Genomic DNA, 20,096 nt, shown 5'->3' with positions numbered 1-20,096 from the left:
AGATCACAAGGTCAGGAGATCGAGACCATGGTGAAACCCCGTCTCTACTAAAAATAGAAAAAATTAGCCGGGCGCAGTGGCGGGCGCCTGTAGTCCCAGCTACTCGGGAGGCTGAGGCAGGAGAATGGCGGCAACCCGGGAGGCGGAGCTTGCAGTGAGCCGAGATTGCGCCACTGCACTCCAGCCTGGGCGACAGAGCGAGACTCCGTCTCAAAAAAAAAAAAAAAAAAAAAAAAAAAAAACGTAAGATTGCATTTAAAAAAGGTATTACACTGTATTTCAGGGTTTATAACCTATATAGATGTAATATACATGGCATTACTAGCTCAAAAGAAGTGGGAAAGAATGTAGCCATACTGGGGCAAAGTCTCCATATTTCACCAAAATTAAGTGAGTATTCACCTGAGGTGGATTGTGATTAGTTAAGACTCATAATGTAATCGCTAGAGAAAACCCTAAGAAAATAACTCGAACTTGGAGTGAATGAATGCCTATTTATGTCTAAATTTCTGCTTCAATGTAATTAAAAATCAACAGAGGAAAATTGGCCAGCGCAGTGGCTCATGCCTATAATCCCAGCACTTTGTGAGGCCGAGGTGGGTGGATCACTTGAGGTCAGGAGTTCGAGACCAGCCTGGCCAACATGGGGAAATCCCGTCTCTACTAAAAATACAAAAGAAAATTCAAATATAACAGATGGACATTTCAATGCTCTATTTTCAATAGTTGATAGGACTAGACAGAACATCAGCAAGGATATATAAAATCTGAATAATACTATCAACAAATTTGACCTAACTGATACCTATAGAACACACCATTCAAAAATTGCCAAGTATACATTTTTTTCAAGTGCACATGAAACATTCTCCAGGATAGACCATAACCTAGGTCATAAAACAAGTCTCAATATATTTAAAGGAATTTAAATAATATAAAATATGTTCTCTGACCACAACAGAATTAAATTATAAATCCAAAAAGATAGAAACCTAGGAAGTCCAAAATACTTGGAAATTATGCAACACTCTTCTAAATAAGTGGCAAGTCAAAGAAAAAACAAAGGAAATTAGAAAAGCCTGAAGAGAATGAAAATGAAAACACAACATATCAAAATCTATGGAATGCAGCTAAAGCAGTACTCAGAGGGAAATTTACAGCTTTAAAGGCCTACACCAGCAAAAAAAGAAAGATCTCAAATTAATAACCTTGCATCTACCTTGACAAACTAGAAAAAGAAGAGCATACTAAATCCAAAGCAAGCAGAAGGAAGGAGATAAAGATTAGCACAGAAACTAATGGAATTGAAAACAGGAAAACAATAGACAAAAATCAATGAAAACAAAAGTCAGCTCTTTGAAAAATCAGCAAAATTGATCTTGGCTAGAGTGACCAAAAAGAAAAGAGAATCAAATTACCAAGATCAAGAAGAGAAAAGGGGGGCATTACTACTGACCTATAGAAATTTAAAGGATTATAAGAGAATGCTTTGATGACTTCATGCCAAAAAAATTGGACAACTCAGATGAAATGGAGAAATTCCTAGAAAGACACATGACCAAAACTGACTTAAAAATAAATTAAAAATCTGAATAGACTTATACCAAGCAAATAAATTGAATTAGTCATTGAAAATATTCCCACAAAGAAAATCCAAGCCCAGATGGCTTCACTGGTGAATTCTATCAAATAACTGAAGAATGATGAACGCCAATCCTTCACAGACTCTTTCAGAAAATAGAGGAGTAGGAACACTTCCTATCTCATTCTATCAGCCCAGTATTACCCTCATACCAAGGATATCACAAGAAAACAACTACATCTCAATATGCTTCATGAACTCCTGGATGCAAAAATCTTTAACACAATATTTAAAAACTAAATCTAGCAGCACATAAGGATTAGACACCATCATCAAGTGGGATTTATACCAAGAATACAAGCTTGATTTAACATCTGAAACTCAGTGTAATACACCACATTAACAGAAAAAGGACAAAAACCACATGATCCTCTCAATAGGTGCATTAAAAGATTCAACAGAATCTAACATCCATTCATGACTTGAAACAGTCCTTTTGCGGGTGGCGGCGAGCGCAGAGGACGCCATGAAGGTCCCGAGCGCACTACAAGAGTACAAGGTGGTGGGTCGCTGCCTGCCCACCCCCAAATGCCACACATCGCCTCTCTACCGCATGCGAATCTTTGCGCCTAATCATGTCGTTGCCAAGTCCCCCTTCCGGCACTTCGTATCTCAGTTAAAGAAGATTAAGAAGTCTTCAGGGCAGATTGTCTACTGTGGGCAGGCGTTTGAGAAGCGCCCCCTGCGGGTGAAGAACTTCGGCATCTGGCTGCGCTATGACTCCCGGAGCGGCACCCACAACATGTACCGGGAATACCGGGACCTGACCACCGCGGGGCTGTCACCCAGTGCTACTGAGACATGGGCGCCCGGCATGGCGCCCGGGTCCACTCCATCCAGATCATGAAGGTGAGGGAGATCGCAGCCAGCAAGTGCCGCTGGTCGGCCATCAAGCAGTTCCACGACTCCAAGATCAAGTTCCCGCTGCCCAACCGGGTCCTGCGCCGTCAGCACAAATCATGCTTCATCACCAAGAGGCCCAACACCTTCTTCTGGGCGCAGGGGCCTCGCCCGGCTGTGCCCCAAATAAACTCAGGAACGCCCGGTGAAAAAACAAAACAAAACAAAACAAAAAACAAAACAAAACAAAACAAAAAACAAAACAAAACAAAACAAAAACACCTTTCTACAAACTAGGAACAGAACAGAATGGAAGTTACTCATGACAAAGGGCATCTATGAAAAATCCACAGCTAACATGACACTTAATGATGAAAGACTAAACGTTTTCCCTCTAAGATTAGGAACAAGGAAAGGATTCTTTTACCACTTGTATTTAATGTAGTATTGGAGGTTCTTGGTAGTGCAATAAGCAGGAGAAACAAAAAGGAAAAAGAGAGAAAAGGAAGGGAGCAAGGAAATAAGCATCCCAATTAGAAAGGAATAAGTAAAATTCTCTTTACTTGCAGATGACACGTGCTGTGTGTAGAAAATCACAAAGAATCCACACAAATAAAACCTATTAGAACTAATAAAAAGGGCCAGGCATGGTGGCTTGTGCCTATAATCCCAGTGCCTTGGGAGGCTGAGGCAGGAGGATTACTTGAGCCCAGGAGTTCAACACCAGCGTGTGCAGCATAGTGAGACTCCATCTCTAAAAACAAAATAAAATAAAGTAAATTAGAACCTAACATGGTGGCCTGCTCCTGTAGTCCCAGCTACTCTGGAGGCTGAGAAGGGAGGATTTGCTTGAGCCCAGGAGTTCAAGACCGCAGTGAGCTGTGATTGCACCACTGCACTCCGGCCTCTAGCCTGGGTGACAGAGCAAGACCCCGGTCCCCCATCAAAAGAGAGAGACAGAGCGAGAACTAATAAAAAGTTTAGGAAGGCCACAGAATACAAGATCAATATATTTTTAAAAATCAATGGTTATTTATATACACTTTTAATGAACAATTCAAAAATGAAATTATGAAAACAATTCTGTGTACAAGAGCATACAAAGAATAAAATTCACAAATAAATTTAACAACAAAAGAAGTGCGAAATGTATACACTGAAAACTGTAAAACATCATTTAAAAAATTAAAGAACAAAATAAGTGGAATGATATTCTGTGTTCATGGATTGGAAAACAATATTGTTTTAACATAGCAACACTCTCTGGCTGGGCACGGTGGCTCACGCCTGTAACCCCAGCACTTTGGGAGGCTGAGACGGGAAAATCACCTGAGGTCAGAAGTTCGAGACCAGCCTGGCCAACATGGTGAAACCCTGTCTCTACTAAAAATACAAAAAAATTAGCCAGCCATGGTGGCAGGCACCTGCAATCCCAGCTACTTGGGAGACTGAGACAGGAGAATCATTTGAACCCGGGAGGCGAAGGTTGCAGTGAGCCAAGATCGTGCCATTGCACTCCAGCCTGGGTGACAACAGTGAAACTCTGTCTCAAAAAACAAAACAAAACAAAACAAAACAAAAAACAAACAAACAAAAAAACCCATGTGCATCAAAAGACACTATCAAAGAGTGAAAAGATAATCCACAGAATGGGAGAAAATATTTACAAATCATATATCTGATAAGGATCTAATATCCAGAATACATAAAGAACCCTTACAGCTCAACAATAAAAAGATAAATTATCCAATTAAAAAATGAACAGAAGTTTTGAATGAACATTTTTCCAAATAAGATATACAAATGACTAATAAGTACATGAAAAGATGCTCAATATCATTGGTCATTAGAGCAATATAAATCAAAACCACAGTGAGATACCATTTCACACACACTAGGATGGCTATTTTAAAAATCACACACAATAACAAGTGTTGACAAGGATGGAGAGAAATTTGAACCACATGCATTGCCGGTGGGAATGTAAAGTGGTGCTGTTGCTTTGGAAAATGGCTTGGCATTTCCTTCAAAAGTTAAACATGGAGTTATCATATGGCCCAACAATTCTACTCCTAGGTGTATACTCAAGACAATTGAAAATACACATCCACACAAAAACTTGCACACAATTGTTCATAGCAGTATTATTCACAATAGCTAAAAGTAGAAACAACCCAAATGTCCATCAATGATTAATAAAATGTGGTCTATCCATACAGTAAAATATTCTTCAGCTGTAAAAAAGAATGAAGTACTGATCCATGCTACAATATGGATGAACCCTGAAAACATCATAGTAAGGGTAAGCCAGACACAAAAGTCCACGTATGGTATGATTTCATTAATTTAAAATATTGAAATAAGCAAATCCACAGATAGAAGTCAATTAGTGGTTGCCAAGCAGCGGGGGAGGGGTTGTAAATGGGGAGCTACTGCAAATGCATACAAGGTTTCCTTTCGGGGTGATGAAAATGTTCTGGAATTAGATAGTGGTGATGGCTGCAAAACACTGTAAATACACTAAAAACTGCTGAATTGTACATTTTACAGGGTGAATTTTATGGTACGTGAATTGTACCTCAATAAAAAACAAATTTTTAATTTGAACGGAAAAGGATTGGAAAAAATATACCAGTCAAATGTTAACCAAGAAAAGTTATAGTTGCTATGTTAATATCAGACCAAGTAGACTAGAAGGGAAAATCATTGCTAGTATTAATGTATATCACTATATTTTGATCAAATATTCAACTTACCTAAAATATATACCAATTCTAAACTCATATATACTGAATAACATAACTTATAAATACATAAAGCAATAATTGAAAGAACTACAAGGAGAAACTGGCAAAAAGCAGTTGAGCCTCTACTCAGGGCATCATGTGAGGAAAGACTTGGCTCCCTGGGGTGAGGGAAACTATGGAAATCTCCATGGGGTGTGAGGGAGGAGCTCTGGAGAGAGGGGCATGAGCTTTTGTTTTTTCAAAGACCAGCGTGATAGTAAGCCTGGGCTTTTTCTATTTCTCAAAAGGGGGCAGATAATAGGGTTGAAAAATACTGAAAAATTCTCTTAAAGCAAAAATCAGATCCTGTCACTTGTTCTGTTTAAAACGTCAGTGGCTCCCAGTGCCCTCTTGAGAAAGTTCACTTTCCAGGCTGATCTCTACCCACCTCCTCTCACAACCTCCTTCAACCAGACGGGATTCTTTGTTATTTCTGAAACATTCCATACTTCTTATCTTGCCCACCTGGTGTTGGGCTGGTGATAGGGATCCCTGAATGAAGCTGGGGTGGGGTGGAGAACATGGTCACCACATGCCCAGACAGTACCTGGCAGGAAGAAACATGTGGCTTATAGTGCCAACTCGGCCACCAAGTCTGGCTAGGGGGCCTGACTTGGTCACTTCGTCTCTTCAACAGACCTGTTGCTCTCGTGGGTTCCCTGGCAGCATCCTCAACTCCCTCACAACTCCACCCCTCCCACTCCCATTGACTCCATGACCAAGCTCCATCCTTCCAGTAGTCCCACGTCTCTTGCCTTGTCCTATACATGGTTCAGGCTTGTCTCCCAGCCACCAGCCCTGCCCTGCCCCACTTCTAGACCATTGCTCACACTGAACTCCAAAGGGATCTTTGTAGGGCCCAGCTCCCATGCCCCATTTCCACCACTGTGAAAAGACCTCCCTGGTTCCCACTTAACAGGACATAAAATTGAGGCACAGAGGACCTTAAAGGCAACACAAGCCACGTGGCATGGTGGCTCACACCTGTAGTCCTAGCTACTCGGGAGGTTGAGAATCACTTGAACCCAGGAGTTCTGGGCTGTAGTGTGCTATGTCCATCAGGTGTCCATATTAACTTCAGCATCAATATTCTGGGAGCAGAGGACCACTAGGTTGCCTATGGAGGGGTGAACCACCCCAGGTCGGAAACAGCGTAGGTCAAAACTCGTGTGCTGATCAGTAGTAGGATCACACTTGTGAAGTGAATAGCCACTGCACTCCATCCTGGGCAACATAGTGAGACTCCATCTCATAAAAAAAATAAAAAAATAAAAATTTTTTTTAAAAAAAGGCAACACAAACCATGTGCAAGACCCAAACTCAAATCCAGCGTGGGGTCCCCCAGCCCAGGGTTCTCTTTCCTTCAGACACACAGAGTTTGCATTCACAAAGAGAAGTGGGGAACAAATGCCGCCTTGTTTTCTTCAATTCCCCACACAATTATGTCCCAAGCAAGACCTCGCTTGCATGGATGCAAGCAAGAGGATGCAGTGGGAGAGCGTGGGTTCAAATCCTCACTCTGCCACAAGTTGTGTAACTTTGGCTCACTTAGCCTCTCTATGCCTCAGTTTCTCCATATGTGAAGTGGGGATGATGATCATGATAGCAGCTATCTCACAGGTGAGGTTCAAGTTAATACACAGGAAGCTCTTCAATAAAGAGTCGTTACTAGCTTTTTTTTTTTTTTCTTTTTTTTTTGTAGAGATAGGTTCTCTCCATCTTACCCAGGCTAGTCTCAAACTCCTGGGCTCGAGGGATCAGTGTTCTTTTTATTACAAGGAATAAACCTTCCAGAACTACTAGATACAATGCTAGACACATATTGCAAAGAGAAGGGTGAAAAGTAAGTCTACTTTCATAACCCTCAGGCAACTCGAACTCACCACATCCAGAATCAATCTCATCACTCCTCCCCCAAAGTGATGCCCATTGAACTCTTCTTGATGAATGTTCTGCTGCCAGAACCATGACCTACCTGGATCCTCTCGCTTCATTCCCTACCTGCAACCCATCACCAAGACCTGTCCACGTGACTCCCAAAGAGCTCCTAGGACCACCTCCGTGTCTCCCTGTCCCTAGGGTGGACCCACAGGTTGAGCTTCCCTTGAAACTCTGCTACCTACAGGTTTGCTTCAAGATGGAGCACGTGACCCACCCTGTGTGACCCAGAACAGCAGAGACAGCTTCCTTTTGTGATGCCCACCAGGGTTCCCCCGACCCTCGATTCTGGTCTGGTTCCAGACACTCCAATTCCCAGCAGCCAGCCCCAGCTCAGCACCTAACCCACACTGGACAAAAATGCTCTCTGGCTAAAAACCCCTTAGGTGGCTCCCCACTGCTCCTAGACTACAGCTCCAGCTCCTTCCCCTGCCAGGATTGGTCTGGCCCATTCCTCTTGCTGCCAGCCTCAGCAACGGCCCTGAGCCTGAGAAGCCCTCACAGGGTCCAGCGCAGCTCCCTTGCCATCACTTCACACACACACCACTTTTGCCTTTGGCTAAACCAGTCCTTTCTCTCTCCTTGGCTGCCATCCCACTGCCTAAGGGACCCAAATTGCCTTTCTCATAGGGGGTCTTGGAGGGATGAAGGAGGGGTGCCACCTCTGCTTGACCTGGGGGTTCCCCCTCTCACCCCTATCACAGATGGGCAGCACCTCTCCCCCAAGGTTGGACTTCCCCAGGGCAGGATGTGCAGGGTGTGGGGTGGGGGCAGTGGCGAAGAGGAACGGGTTTGAGAGGCTGCCCAGGTGCTGAAGGAACTAGGGGAGGCTAATGGACGTCTAAAGATGGGGCCGTGGCTCCCCCTGCTGACGGGAGGCCATATTGCACCCTGTGTCAAGGCAGCCCAGAGCTGGCTTGAGCTCCAAGCGGAGGCGATCTGGCCAAGTGCCTGGACTGGAAGAGCTGGCTGTTCCTGAGCAAGTGCCGGTTTCTTCTGGAAGGTTGGCTCTGGCACTCCTGCTCACGGCTCCCAGACCCACAAAGATCATTTTTATCATCCCCGTAAAACCACCCCTCCAATAGAGGGCGTCCTCCTGGAGGGCAGGCACCTATTCAGCGCCCAGCACCTGACACAGAGTAGAGGCTCAGTCAACATCTGACCAAAACAAGAGCAAGTAGGTATCGTGGGAGTCCAGTGTGAACAATGGAGAAGATGGGAAGGGGGACCCGCAGCAGGGGTGCCCGCAGGCAACAAGGCCCCGGGTAGGGGTGATGGCAAGTGGGACAGGTCTTGGAGGTGAGGAGGCCATGGTACTGGCTGACTGAGGTCCCCTGTGCGGCCCAGAGTCTGGAGCGAAGGATGGCCTGGGAGTGGCTGTGGGGATAGAGGAGGAGGCTGCCCACCCACCTCCAGCCTGTTCTCCCTGGTGGAAGCCAGGTCCCCTGGCTCCAACCCTGAACCCCACTCCAGCCTTCACCCACAAGGCCCAGACCAGCCTTGGTTTGACCCTCACCGCCTCCCTTTGGGGCCCAAAGTTCAACAGGGAGGGTAATCTTCTCTACCATTCTCGCCAGTCAAGCCGTGGGTCATCAGGCTACACTCTGGGGGCTGGCAGGGAGCAAGGGTCTCAGAAGGTAGGGAGGGGTGGCCAGCTTGCCTGGAACTCTGGCTGGGGCCAAGGAGTGGCTCTAGAGGTCTTCCCCTGATGGGCCCAAGAGAAAGGGCTAGAGGGGCCAGCAGAGGTTTGGGACCCAGCAAGGCAGGGCTCTGGAGCCCTGGCCGCTCCAGAATGGAGGTTGGTGGGCCTGGGGCCACTGAGACCAGAGGACAGGCCACGGCTCTTCACTTCAGAAGCCACTGCCAAGCTGCCACTGCTCCCAGAGCCCCAGCTTCCAGCCCAGGTCTACCCCAGCCTGGAGCCTAAGGGTTCCAAAGCCCCCCACACAGCAGAGGGGAAGAGGGCCCCGTGTGGCCCTCTCCTGGACAAGGAGCTCCTCTCACCCCCTGACCCTGGGGTTCCCTATTCTTCTGCTTGACAAGATGGCCTCTGGCCATCAAGAAAGGGAAGGGAGGGAGGGATGGAAGGTGACAGTTCTGGGCTCTGGTCGCCCTCCATGCACCTGTGAGCCCTTCCCAGTCCCAGGCACCTGGCTGAGGCACTCCAGGCCCGGCCCTGCATGGCAGGGGCACTGCAGCCCATCCCTGAGGGTCTGGAGCCAGCACTCAGCCTCCTGCCAGCGCCCCCTGCTGGCAGCCCAGCAGGCGTGTGCTGCCTCCACTTTGTCCCAGGACCCCAAGGCTGGGCAGTTACACCTCTGGGGTGGCAGAGCTGCCTGGCCACGCTGTCACTTGTTGGTGCTTTGGGGAAAGGGGACAGGAAGTTTTTGGACAGTTGGAAACTTGTCTGCCACGATGAGAGGGAGCAGAGGTTCAGGTGGCAGTGGGTAAAGCCGTGTGGCAGGGTCTCATTGGTTTCCTTCCCACAAGTGACCAGGTCCCCTCCACACTCGCCGCATCCCCAGTTCACCACTGGCCCATTGCTGTATCTTTCTTTATTGGTTTGGGGAAAACTGGAGGGGGCTGGAAGGCCATGACCATGACACAAGCAGGACCACCCACACTCAGCGAAGCACAGAACAGCCGTGCAGGAAAGACAGCCCCTGAGGCCCGCCTGCCAGTACCTCCTCGGCTTTTGGTGGGGTGGGGGGCAGGGGCGGGAGAGGCAACAGGGGAGGGGATCCACTGCCCCCAGGCAGGGCAGAGCCTGGGGACAGACTTGGGGGTGCTCCATTCCAACCCCAGCACCATGCGCCACACCCTCGAATCTCAAACTCCAGCAGAGGCCAGCCCCAGGGGTGAAGGGTTGGGGGAGGGGACCAAAAGCATCCAAGGGAAGGAAATCTGGGGGTCAGTCCACTTGGCCTTGGTATCTGCCTGAGAGGGAGAAGCAGAGGGAAAGGGGGTAGTTAGGAGCCGACCTGCCAGCCCTGTGCCCCCACCCCCACCTCGGTCAAATCCCGGATTTCTTAGAGGCCCTCTCCCCCTCCACTCCCTTGCCCAATCTCGGGCACCCACAGGCCCTCCCTGTCCTTCCACCTCTCCTGGGGCCCTGGCTCCTCCCTCTGCCCTCTGCCCTCAGCCCTCTGGCCTGTGGGGGCCACCCGACTTAGCTCTTGGCCACATGGAGTGCCACCACCCTCTAAGCTCTTCAAGGAGCCAGCTCCTGGGGGTGCAGGGTCCACCCAAACACACCTGGGGATCACCACTTGGGGGGCTGGCCAGCATGGAGGCCTGAGTGGCTGTGCCGGGCCAGGCCCTGCTCAGAGGCCCCCTCGGCCTCTGGGCTCTGCCCCAGCTTCCGGATGTGGCGCAGGAATGAGGTGGCATTGAAGGCTCGCTGCCAGAAGAGAGGGAGATCAGGCCAGGCCTGGGCCAGGCCCCAGCCCCAAGACTGTGAGGACCACAGTGGCCACTGGGCAGTCACAGCGATCAGGCTACAGCTGGGATGCAGCGGGTGACCACACTGGGTCTGTCTCCACACTGACCTTCCAGTGCATCCGAGCAAAGTTCTTCTGGATCTGCTCACTGACAGAGCCTAAGATGTCCCTGTCGAAGGCTGTGTCCCCAGAGATCCTGGGGAAAGGCTGAAGGTCGGGGGGGGGCCTCTCTGCAGGGGCAGTCCCCCGGCCCTGGGGCAGCTCGGCAGGGCTCCCACTCACCAAAGATGCTGCAAGGCCTGTTGGCAGGTGAACCTCTTCTGGGGGTCTCGCTCCAGAAGGTGCCGGATGAAGTCTTTGGCTGGAGCAGGGAGGCTGGGTCAGCCCATCGGGTCCCCACTCCCTTGCATCACCCCCAAGCACGGGCCAGCCTGAAGCTCACCTGATTCTGAGATGTCATCCCAGAAAGGAGAGTCAAACTCATAGCTGGCCCTCAGGATCTGGTTGAAGAGTTCAGGGTCGCTCTCGTCGTAGAAGGGGGGATACCCACACAGCCTGGCACCCACAGATGAATCACCCAGCTGTCCCACCCTCCCCAACCCAGTAGGGGCAGGCAGGTAGGAGACAAGCCTTCCCAGCAGTAACTCACAGGATGTAGGAGATGACGCCCAGTGCCCACACATCTACGGCCTTCCCGTAGGGTTTCTGCTCCAAGAGCTCTGGGGCTGGGGGCCAGAGACAGACAGACGCACGCACAGGCACACACGCAGCCATGCTGCTCAGTGTCGCTGGCTCAGCCTACTCAAGCCCAGGAATGGCCCACACAAAGGCAACGGGCACAACAGCCTTCCCGGCTATCTAGGGTCCCCCAGGCCACCCCACTCCCAGCAAGCCTCAGGGTGCCGTCCCTCACCCACATATCCGGGGGTCCCACAGGCGGTGCCTAGCATGTTGCCAGCCTGGATTTTGGAGAGTCCAAAGTCAGAGACCATGATCTTTGAGTCCTCAAAGGGCGTGGCATACAGGAGGTTTTCGGGCTGTGACACACGGACACCGGGAAAAGGGCCAGGTCAGTCCTGATGCGGTGCCGGTGCTGGGACAGGATGAGGACTACACACTCTCAGGTTCCCCAGAGCCTTGGTGGAGTGGGAGATCAAGAAAGGCCCCAGCCGTGCTCCCGGGAAAACAAAGGCAGGACCAGGTGGGCAAGTGGGAGGGTGGGGCGCAGAGGCCCCAGCCAGGCACCTTGAGGTCCCGGTGCACGATCCCCAGGCTGTGCAGGTAGGAGACGGCGCCGAGGACCTGACCCACCAGATGGCTGGCATCCTTCTCTGTGTAGGAGCCGCGCTCCATGATGCGATCAAACAGCTCGCCACCCGTCACCCTGGGGGTGCCAGGGGTTTGGCTGACCCAGGCACTCAGCCTGGCCTTCAGCCCCACTCACTGCTCAGTCCCTCCCCGGCTCCCACAGCCTGCCCAGGCCCTCCTCACAGTTCCATGGCCAGGTAGAGGTGGGAAGGGCTCTCGTGGACATCCTCCAGAGCGACAATGTTGGGGTGGCTGATCCTGCAACGGCAAGGAAGCACCTGTGGGCCAACAGAGTCAAGGGGTGCTCTGTCCTGAGGCCCCGGGAAAAGACTCCTCCCTCTTCTCCTCCTCCCACCTCTGTTCCCCATTCCCTAACCACATGCCACCCCTGCCCGGTCCAGGAAGGCAGAGCTCCAGCCTGAGCCCTGGCCTTCCTTCTAAAGCCCATTTGAAAAGCACAGATCAATATCCACTAGCTCCCTGTGGCTGCCACAGGGACGTGCAGGCCCAGAGAGAGCACTGCCCCAGGCTTCCCAAAGGTTGGTGGCCAGGCCTAGACTAGAGCCAGGGACTCCTTGCACCCCTCATCGACCTATGCCACATCCCAGGGCCCCGCGAGGTGCGCACCTTCGGAGCACTGCGATCTCGTTCTCCACCAGAGCCTCCTTGCCCCGGAGGGCCTTCTTGGGGATGCACTTGAGGGCCACGAGGTGTGCGGAGCCCCGCTCCTGGGCCAGCACCACCTCGGAGAAGGCACCCCTGCCGCAGACACGAGCGGTGGGAGGTGGGAAGGAAGTGGGAAGAGAGAAGAGGCAGGAGGGAGAGAGAGGGGAGCAGGGAGGGCCCCCTGTGAAGAAGATGGGGAGGCCCTACCTGGCCCTGTGCCACCCCCCACGAAACTCAACACATGCCATCTCACAGACTCACTCACATTCACACACCCCTATATATTCACACACACATCATCTCACACCCACTCGCGTAGTCACATACACATGCCATCTCACACAGGTACACACACACACGATCACACGCGCGCACACTCACGAGCCGAGCCTCTCGCGGATCTCATAGACGCTGCTGATGTCCTCCGTGTGTTTCTTCAGCAGCAGCATGTCTGCAGGGGCAGGGGAGAGGTGATGGGGGTCCCTCCTCCCTCCCCCGCACCGGGGGCGAGGGCAGCTTCCTCCTCCACCCCTGTCAGGCAGGCCTCAGCCGTTGCCGCTGCACTCGACCCTCCCCTCCCCCGTCCAGGTCCACACCCCCAGACGGACGCCTCGCAGCGAGGCCACCGCAAACACGCCTCCACATCCCAGGCCTACAGCTGCCATCCCACGCCCCCACACCCTGCACCCTGACAGCGACCAGCGCCTGGATGCTGCCTCTCTGCCTCCACATATCCGGCCGCTTTCCAGAAGGCTCCATGCTCACCCACGCCGGTCCCTCCCCCATCCACACATCCACAGAGCCCACGCCCCCACCGCCGCCTAGACCCGCCACCCATGGCACAGCGCCCACAGGCACCCGCTGCCCAAGCCACCAAGCCGCCCGGGATGCACCTGCGACCCCCGCGCGCAGCCACCTGCCAAGACCGCGGCCACCCACGCGGCCGCAGACGCAGCCCGGCCTTCGGCGCCGCGGAGCAGGGGGACCTGGCAGCCTGGGCCGCACGCGTCCCAAGCTGCGTGGACCGAGCGCGAGCGGGCAGGCGGCGCGCCAGGCGTGACAGGTGTGCTGCGGGCGCGCAGGGCTGTGGCGGCTGTGGGCCAGACCTGGTGCGCCCCCGCCTCGCGCGTCCCCGCGCCCCGAAGCAGGTGCGGACCTGGAGCGGGTGCCGCAGCGTCGTTTCGTGCAGTGGCCGCCTCGCCAAGCCCCCCGCCCGCTTCCCGCCGGCCCCGCCCCCTCCGCGCACGCCCCCGCCGGCAGCCCAAGCACGCAGTGGCCGAGCGCGGCCGCGGCGCCGCAGGGCACCTTGTAAGGCAATCGCCGGGCTCCGACTCGGGCGCCGGCCGCCACCGCCCGGCCCACTGCTCTCTCGCGCCGCCTCCTGGAGCTGCGGCCCAGCTGGGCCGACCCCAGGACCTTTGCACCACCGGTGGCTGTCTCCCAGAGAGCTCTCTTCGGCCACAGGTCGGCAAGGCTCTCTGCCTTCCAGTCTCTGCTTTCACCGCCTCTCCGAGGACAGGCCGACCAGGCCACTTGCCCGAAAACAGCCTCCATCCCTAGCTCCAGGACCCTGCAACCCTGCACCACAGCTCTGCCACCCTGGGCTCCCGGCACTCACTGGGCTCCCTCTAGCTCCACCATTAATCCCTCACCCTCACTCTCTTCTCTACCCAGCAGCCAGAGCATTCCTTTTATTGAGATCATGTCACCCTCCCGCAGCTCTCTATGTCAATCCAAGTAAAAGTATGAGTCCTTAGGGGGTGGCCTAATGACTGCTCTGGCCCCTCCCCACCTTTCCCGGCCACTGGCCTCCTGACTGGCCCTAACCCGGACCACATTTGCAGCTGCGTCCCAGCCTTTGCTCCCCTGCCTGGAATGTTCTTCGCTCAGATATCTGCCTGGCTTGGCTCCTCACTCCATCAGATCTCGGCTCAAATGTCCCCTCCTCAAACCGGCCTCCCCGGCTCTGCCTCTCCCAATTCTCCCCGCATACCCCTGCCCTGTCTTTAGAACGTCCAACAGCAAAAATCACCTTCTTCACCTGGTCGTCCTCACCAAAGCGTCTGCTCCTAGAGAGTGTATCTCCGCGAACCCAGCCAAGACGAGCACAGGAAATAAGTGCGGGTGACTGAATTCAATTCTGCATCCAACAGTTACTGGACGCCCCTCGCTGCCCGCCATCCAGTCCCATGAGGTTCTGGTACCCTCCCCAGGGTCTGTGCTCCACATCCCCGCAGGTCAGCATCACAGGGGTTCCATCAAGTGGCAGGGTCCAATCTTCACAGTGACCCATGGACCCTGGCATGGCACAGAGTCTTCAAGAGAGTCTGCGGGGCAGGAAGAGTTTTTTAAAAATCATTTTTCCAGACCTCAACTCCCATATATACTCTGTGTAAAAACTGGGAAATCTGAGAAGGCCCTGGCAGCTCTTGCCCCCTGGCCTTTCCCAGTCACCCCTCCCAGGGCACTGCAGAAGGCTCCAGGGACCCCAGCACTCAGAAGCTCCAGACCTACCTGCTCATCTATGTGAACAGGGTTTCCTGGGACCGACATCTAAAACAGAAAAAAAACAGGAGTGGAACTGATGCTGAGCCCCTTCTCATGACAGCAGGAAGTGCAATTTGTTCACAGATACCTACAGATAATTCCCCAGAATGTCTAATATGCCAATGGTGCTTTGCTCAAGCCAGAAGCAGCATGAGCAGAGTCCTACAACATGGTCCCGGGTTATAAAAAGAAATCGAAATACACATATTTCTGTGTCCCAGAGAAATATGGTGGCGTGAGTAATAAAAAACTGCCCACGTGGACAGAGATGGCACAAAGAGACCTCTCTGAGGGGCAGCAGATGGAAACTAGGAAAGAAGAGCCAATGGGCAGGTATTGGTCCACGAGGTGACTCAGATGCCCCTGGCCTCATGTAAAAACTGATGGCACAATTTTTGTTTTAAATCATTGTATCATGGGGTTTTTTGGTTTGTTATTGTTGTTGTTGTTCTTGTCGTTGTTTGAGACAGAGTCTTACTCTGTCACCCAGCCTGGAGTGCAGTGGTGCAATCTCAGCTCACTACAACCTCTGCCTCCTGGGTTCAAGCAATTCCCCTGTCTCAGCCTCCTGAGTAGGCTGGGACTACACGTGCACGCCACCACGCCCAGCTAATTTTTGTATTTTTAGTAGAGGCAGGGTTTCACCATGCCAGGCTGGTCAGGCTGGTCTCGAACTCCTGACCTCAGGTGATCTGCCCACCTCAGCCTCCCAAAGTGCTGGGACTACAGGTGTGAGCCACCACACCAGGCCTGTATCATGTGTTTACAAGAGAAATTACACCTTCCGGCCTGGCAAGGTGGCTCATGCTTGTAATCCCAGCACTTTGGGAGGCTGAGGCTGGAGGATCACTTGAGCCCAGGAGTTCCAGCCTATCCTGGGCAACATAGCAAGACCCCACTTTCTTTTTTTCTTTTTTTGAGATGGAGTGTAGAAAGTAAAAAGTTCCTCTTCAAAGTTTCCCTTCTTATTAAAAAATAAATCATAAGTGTTAGAAATAATAGTTTCTTTTAAAGACTAACTTCCTTCAAGCCTCCTTGCTTTGTGCTAGTAACTCTTTGTTAAGCCCTATCCTATGTAGCTGTTAAACATGCTTACAGGCACGTAGTACATTCTATGTCCTTGTACTTTAACCAAGATATCTGTGCTGGACGTGCTCACAGGCATGTCCCAGCTCGCAGCCTATGTCCCTTTCCTGTTTGGGAATATTATTACTTTTCTAAGTCATTTCGTAAGCAACTTCCTCTTTTCCTTTATCCTTCCATTGCTTTTACCTATTTTTAAAAGTTTTAAACTATTAGCCAATCAGGTTTTAGTTTAGATTGTGAGGTCTGGCTCCAGCCAATGGAAACAGGACACAGTAGCAAGGACAAACTGCGTAGGCGATAAAAATTGCTTCCCTCCTTTGTTTGGTGTACTTGCATGGCAAAACTGCTGGCGAGTGTAACCTTTCCACAGAAAGTTAAAAAATGGCCTTGCTAAGAAAATTAAACTTATGCCAGGTGTGGTGGCTCACGCCTGTAATCCCAGCAGTTTGGGAGGCCGAGGTGGGCAGATTACCTGAGGTCAGGAATTCAAGACCAGCCGGGCCAACATGGTGAAACCCTGTCTCTACTAAAAATACAAAAATTAGCTGGGCATGGTGATGGGTGCCTGTAATCCCAGCTACTTGGGAGGCTGACGCAGGAGAATCGCTTGAACCCAGGAGGCAGAGGTTGCAGTGAGCCGAGATTGTACCACTGCACTCCAGCCTGGGCAACAGAATAAGACTGTCTCAAAAAAATGAAAAGAAAAGACCCAACTCAATAAGAAAACAACCCAATTTAAAAATGAGCAAAATATCTAAACAGATGGCCGGGCGCGGTGGCTCACGCCTGTAATCCCAGCACTTTGGGAGGCCGAGGCAGGTGGATCACGAGGTCAGGAGATCGAGACCATCCTGGTTAACACGGTGAAACCCCATCTCTACTACAAATACAAAAAATTAGCCAGGCGAGGTGGCAGGTGCCTGTAGTCCCAGCTACTTGGGAGGCTGAGGCAGGAGAATGGTGTGAACCCGGGAGGTGGAGCTTGCAGTGAGCCGAGATCCGGCCACTGCACTCCAGTCTGGGCGACAGAGCGAAACTCCGTCTAAAAAAAAAAAAAGATCTGAACAGATGCCTCTGCAAAGAAGAAATGCAAATGGAAAATAAGCATATCAGAAGATGTTTAACATTATACATCATTAGGGAATTGCAAATTAAAACCACAAGGAGATACCGCTGCATACCTACTAGATAGCCAAAATCCCAAACACTGACAACCCTAATGCTGGCAAGGACCTGAAGCAGCAGCAAGAACTCCCATTCATTGCTGGTGAGAATGCGACAAGGTACAGCCACCCTGAAAAACGGTTGGCAGTTCCTTCCGAAGTTAAGTATACTCTTACCATACAATTCAGCAATCATACTCCTTGGTATTTACCCAAATGATTTGAAAACTTATGTCCACACAAAAACCACCACACACATATTTATAGCAGCCTTTTTTTTCCTAAAAGACCAATGTGATAGCATTAGCAACTTTATTCGTAATTGGCAAAAACTGGAAGCATTTAAGATGTTCCTCAGTAGGTGAACAAATAAAATGTGGTATATCTGGACAATGGAATACTAGTCAGTGATAAAGAGGGAAAAGCTGTGAACCCATGCAAAGAAATAAGTGAATCTTAAATACATATTGCAGAGTAAAAAGCCTGACAAAGCTGCCTACTCTATGACTCCATTTACCTGACATGACATTCCCGAAAAAGCAAAATAGACGAAAAAAAGACAGAAAACAGATCCACGGTTGCCAGGGGTCTGAGAGAGGGGATCATGCTTGACTAGGGGCAGCACAGGGATTCTGTAGGGCAGGGAAACTTCTGTATGATGCTGTAATGGTGGACACGTGACACTCTGAATATGTCAAAACCCACAGAACTTTACAGCAGACAGAGGGAACTTAAAATAGGCACCTTTTAAAATGATCTTTTAGAAGGTTGGGGGATCACAAGACGGAATGCAGATTGCAACAAAAGACAATTAGAAATGTACAAAACAAACAAACAAAAAAGGAACAGAAATGTACAAAACAGCCTTACTGAAGGGGGTCAGGGAGAAAGGGGTTGATCTCAGTCACTCTGAAAATGAGTGGCATCTGTCAGACTAAAAGCAAAAGGAAGCACATATAAGCGCTGTACTCTGATTGATAAGATCGCTCCCCACCAGGGTAGGGGTGAATGATTCTGAAACCTCTCCACCTTTATACCGGAATTCAAGAACTATGGCAATGGATGGAAGACGGTGGGAGCCAGGCTTCTCACTTTAATTTGAATTTTTTATTTTATTTTTAGAGACAGGATCTTGCTGTGTAGCCCAGGCTAGAGTGCAGTGGCACAATCATGGCTCGCTGCAGCCTTGACCTCCTAGGCTCAAGAGATCCTCCCAGCTCAGCCTCCCGAGTAGCTGGGACCACAGGCATGCACCACCATGCCTGGCTAATTTTTCATATTTTTGGTAGATTTGGGGTTTCACCATGTTGGCCAGGCTGGTCTTGAACTCCTGACCTCAGATAATTCACCCGCCTCGACCTCCCAAAGTGCTGGGATTACAGGCATGAGCCACTGCGCCTGGCCTGGGTTTCTCACTTTTAGAGTGGGAGGTTATAGACAAGCAAGGACAGACAGCTAGAATGACCCAGGTGGTGATGGATTAGAGTTGGAGACATCAGTGTGCACTCATGTTGAGTTTAATATAGATACTGATGCGCATATGTATCTGTTTATAGATGTTATGTTAGTAACATAACATGAGTTAGTATATATATAAAATGGGTTAGTATATATATGGGTTTATATATATCTCTCTATCTATATGTATATGGGTTAGCATGCATATATATATATATATATATATATATATATATATATATATATATGTTCTTGCTGTCAGCAGAGAGGGCCTAGAAGCAGCAATACTCCAGGAACAATGGGCACACCTAGAGCCCAGAACTTTGTCTCCAACACCATTCTCTCAAAAATGGCTCCTTAAAGAAAATGGCTGGTTCTAGGACTGGTTCAGGAAATTTAAGGGATGAGCACAGAGCCAGAAAGTAAGGAAGTGCTCACACAGACAGCCACACCCACACCCACACAGGCATGCAGACACACAAGCAGTGATGAAGGGACATCAAAAGGACATAGGTGGCAGGGTGCGGTGGCTCACTCCTGTAATCCCAGCACTTTGGGAGGCCGAGGAGGGTGGATCATCTGAGGTCAGGAATTCGAGATCAGCCTGGCCAACGTGGTGAAGCTGTCTCTACCAAAAAATACAAAAATGAGCTGGGCGTGGTGGCGGGCGCCTATAGTCCCAGCTACTTGGGAGGCTGAACTGGGAGAACCGCTTGAGCCCAGGAGGGGGAGGTTGCTGTGAGCAGAGATCACACAACTGCCCACCAGCCTGGATGACAGAGTGAGAACCTGTCTCAAAAAAAAAAAAAAAGGACACAGGAGCCAACTGAAAGAGACCCCAATGGTCCAAGATGGAAATTTTGAGCAAGAAAATAAAGAGTTGTGTTAGATTAAAACCAAATATAAGGTACACATGTACGAGTCCATACGGTTATAAATAAATGATTACATAAATAAATGTGGGAGAACAGACGAAATTCCTGTGCAGAACTCCACATCACTTGTATAGATATTCCCCCTCCAGGAGGTGGCCCCACTCCCTAACTGGGCCACACGGAGTAGCTTCCTTCCCAAGACCAAGGTATGGAAAGGGGGAACAATCACTTCCCAGTGGAGAAACCCGACAAACAGGACCCCAGCCGGTTGTTCCAGGTCCACAGGGGCCCCGATGAGGCGCCTCATCCCCGTGGTCTTCCTCCCGATCACCCCGGAGGCCCACCTG

General features: G+C 50.7%; 1 protein-coding gene and 1 pseudogene across 4 annotated transcripts; one reads left to right on the top strand and one right to left on the bottom strand.

Moving 5' to 3' along the window:
* Window positions 1-2,108: 2,108 nt before the first annotated feature.
* On the top strand, window positions 2,109-7,432 carry LOC103232988 (large ribosomal subunit protein eL20 pseudogene; annotated as a pseudogene).
* Window positions 7,433-9,746: 2,314 nt separating this feature from the next.
* PNCK (pregnancy up-regulated nonubiquitous CaM kinase) lies at window positions 9,747-15,233 on the bottom strand. 4 transcript variants are annotated; one of them, XM_073013336.1, is made up of 13 exons: window positions 15,135-15,233; window positions 14,653-14,947; window positions 13,002-13,071; window positions 12,582-12,713; window positions 12,138-12,212; window positions 11,892-12,030; window positions 11,560-11,683; window positions 11,296-11,371; window positions 11,089-11,201; window positions 10,929-11,007; window positions 10,755-10,842; window positions 10,462-10,606; window positions 9,747-10,143 (listed from the first exon to the last, which is right to left on the bottom strand). In XM_073013336.1, exons 3-12 carry the CDS (start codon window positions 13,067-13,069, stop codon window positions 10,469-10,471), a joined length of 1,032 nt encoding a protein of 343 aa, XP_072869437.1. In that variant the 5' UTR covers window positions 13,070-13,071; window positions 14,653-14,947; window positions 15,135-15,233; the 3' UTR covers window positions 9,747-10,143; window positions 10,462-10,468. The 4 variants fall into 4 exon arrangements, with proteins under 4 accessions (XP_072869437.1, XP_037844722.1, XP_037844721.1 ...); XM_037988794.1 differs by lacking the exons at window positions 14,653-14,947; window positions 15,135-15,233 and adding an exon at window positions 13,777-13,834; XM_037988793.2 differs by lacking the exons at window positions 14,653-14,947; window positions 15,135-15,233 and adding an exon at window positions 13,514-13,759.
* Window positions 15,234-20,096: the final 4,863 nt, after the last annotated feature.

This window comes from Chlorocebus sabaeus, chromosome X (assembly GCF_047675955.1).
Source record: "Chlorocebus sabaeus isolate Y175 chromosome X, mChlSab1.0.hap1, whole genome shotgun sequence".
NCBI classification, from domain to species: Eukaryota; Metazoa; Chordata; class Mammalia; order Primates; family Cercopithecidae; genus Chlorocebus; species Chlorocebus sabaeus.
The sequence above is the reverse complement of the archived record's forward strand: the minus strand, read 5'-3'. Positions and strand labels throughout refer to the sequence as shown.

Excerpts from the sequence above, each read along its gene's own strand:
- PNCK (XM_073013336.1), bottom strand. The coding sequence starts at position 13,069 with ATGCTGCTGCTGAAGAAACACACGGAGGACATCAGCAGCGTCTATGAG. Across the intron at positions 11,372-11,559 it reads TGGGACCCCCGGATATGTGG|CCCCAGAGCTCTTGGAGCAG; the intron begins GTGAGGGACGGC and ends TCTGGCCCCCAG. Across the intron at positions 10,607-10,754 it reads TTGCTCGGATGCACTGGAAG|CGAGCCTTCAATGCCACCTC; the intron begins GTCAGTGTGGAG and ends CTCTTCTGGCAG.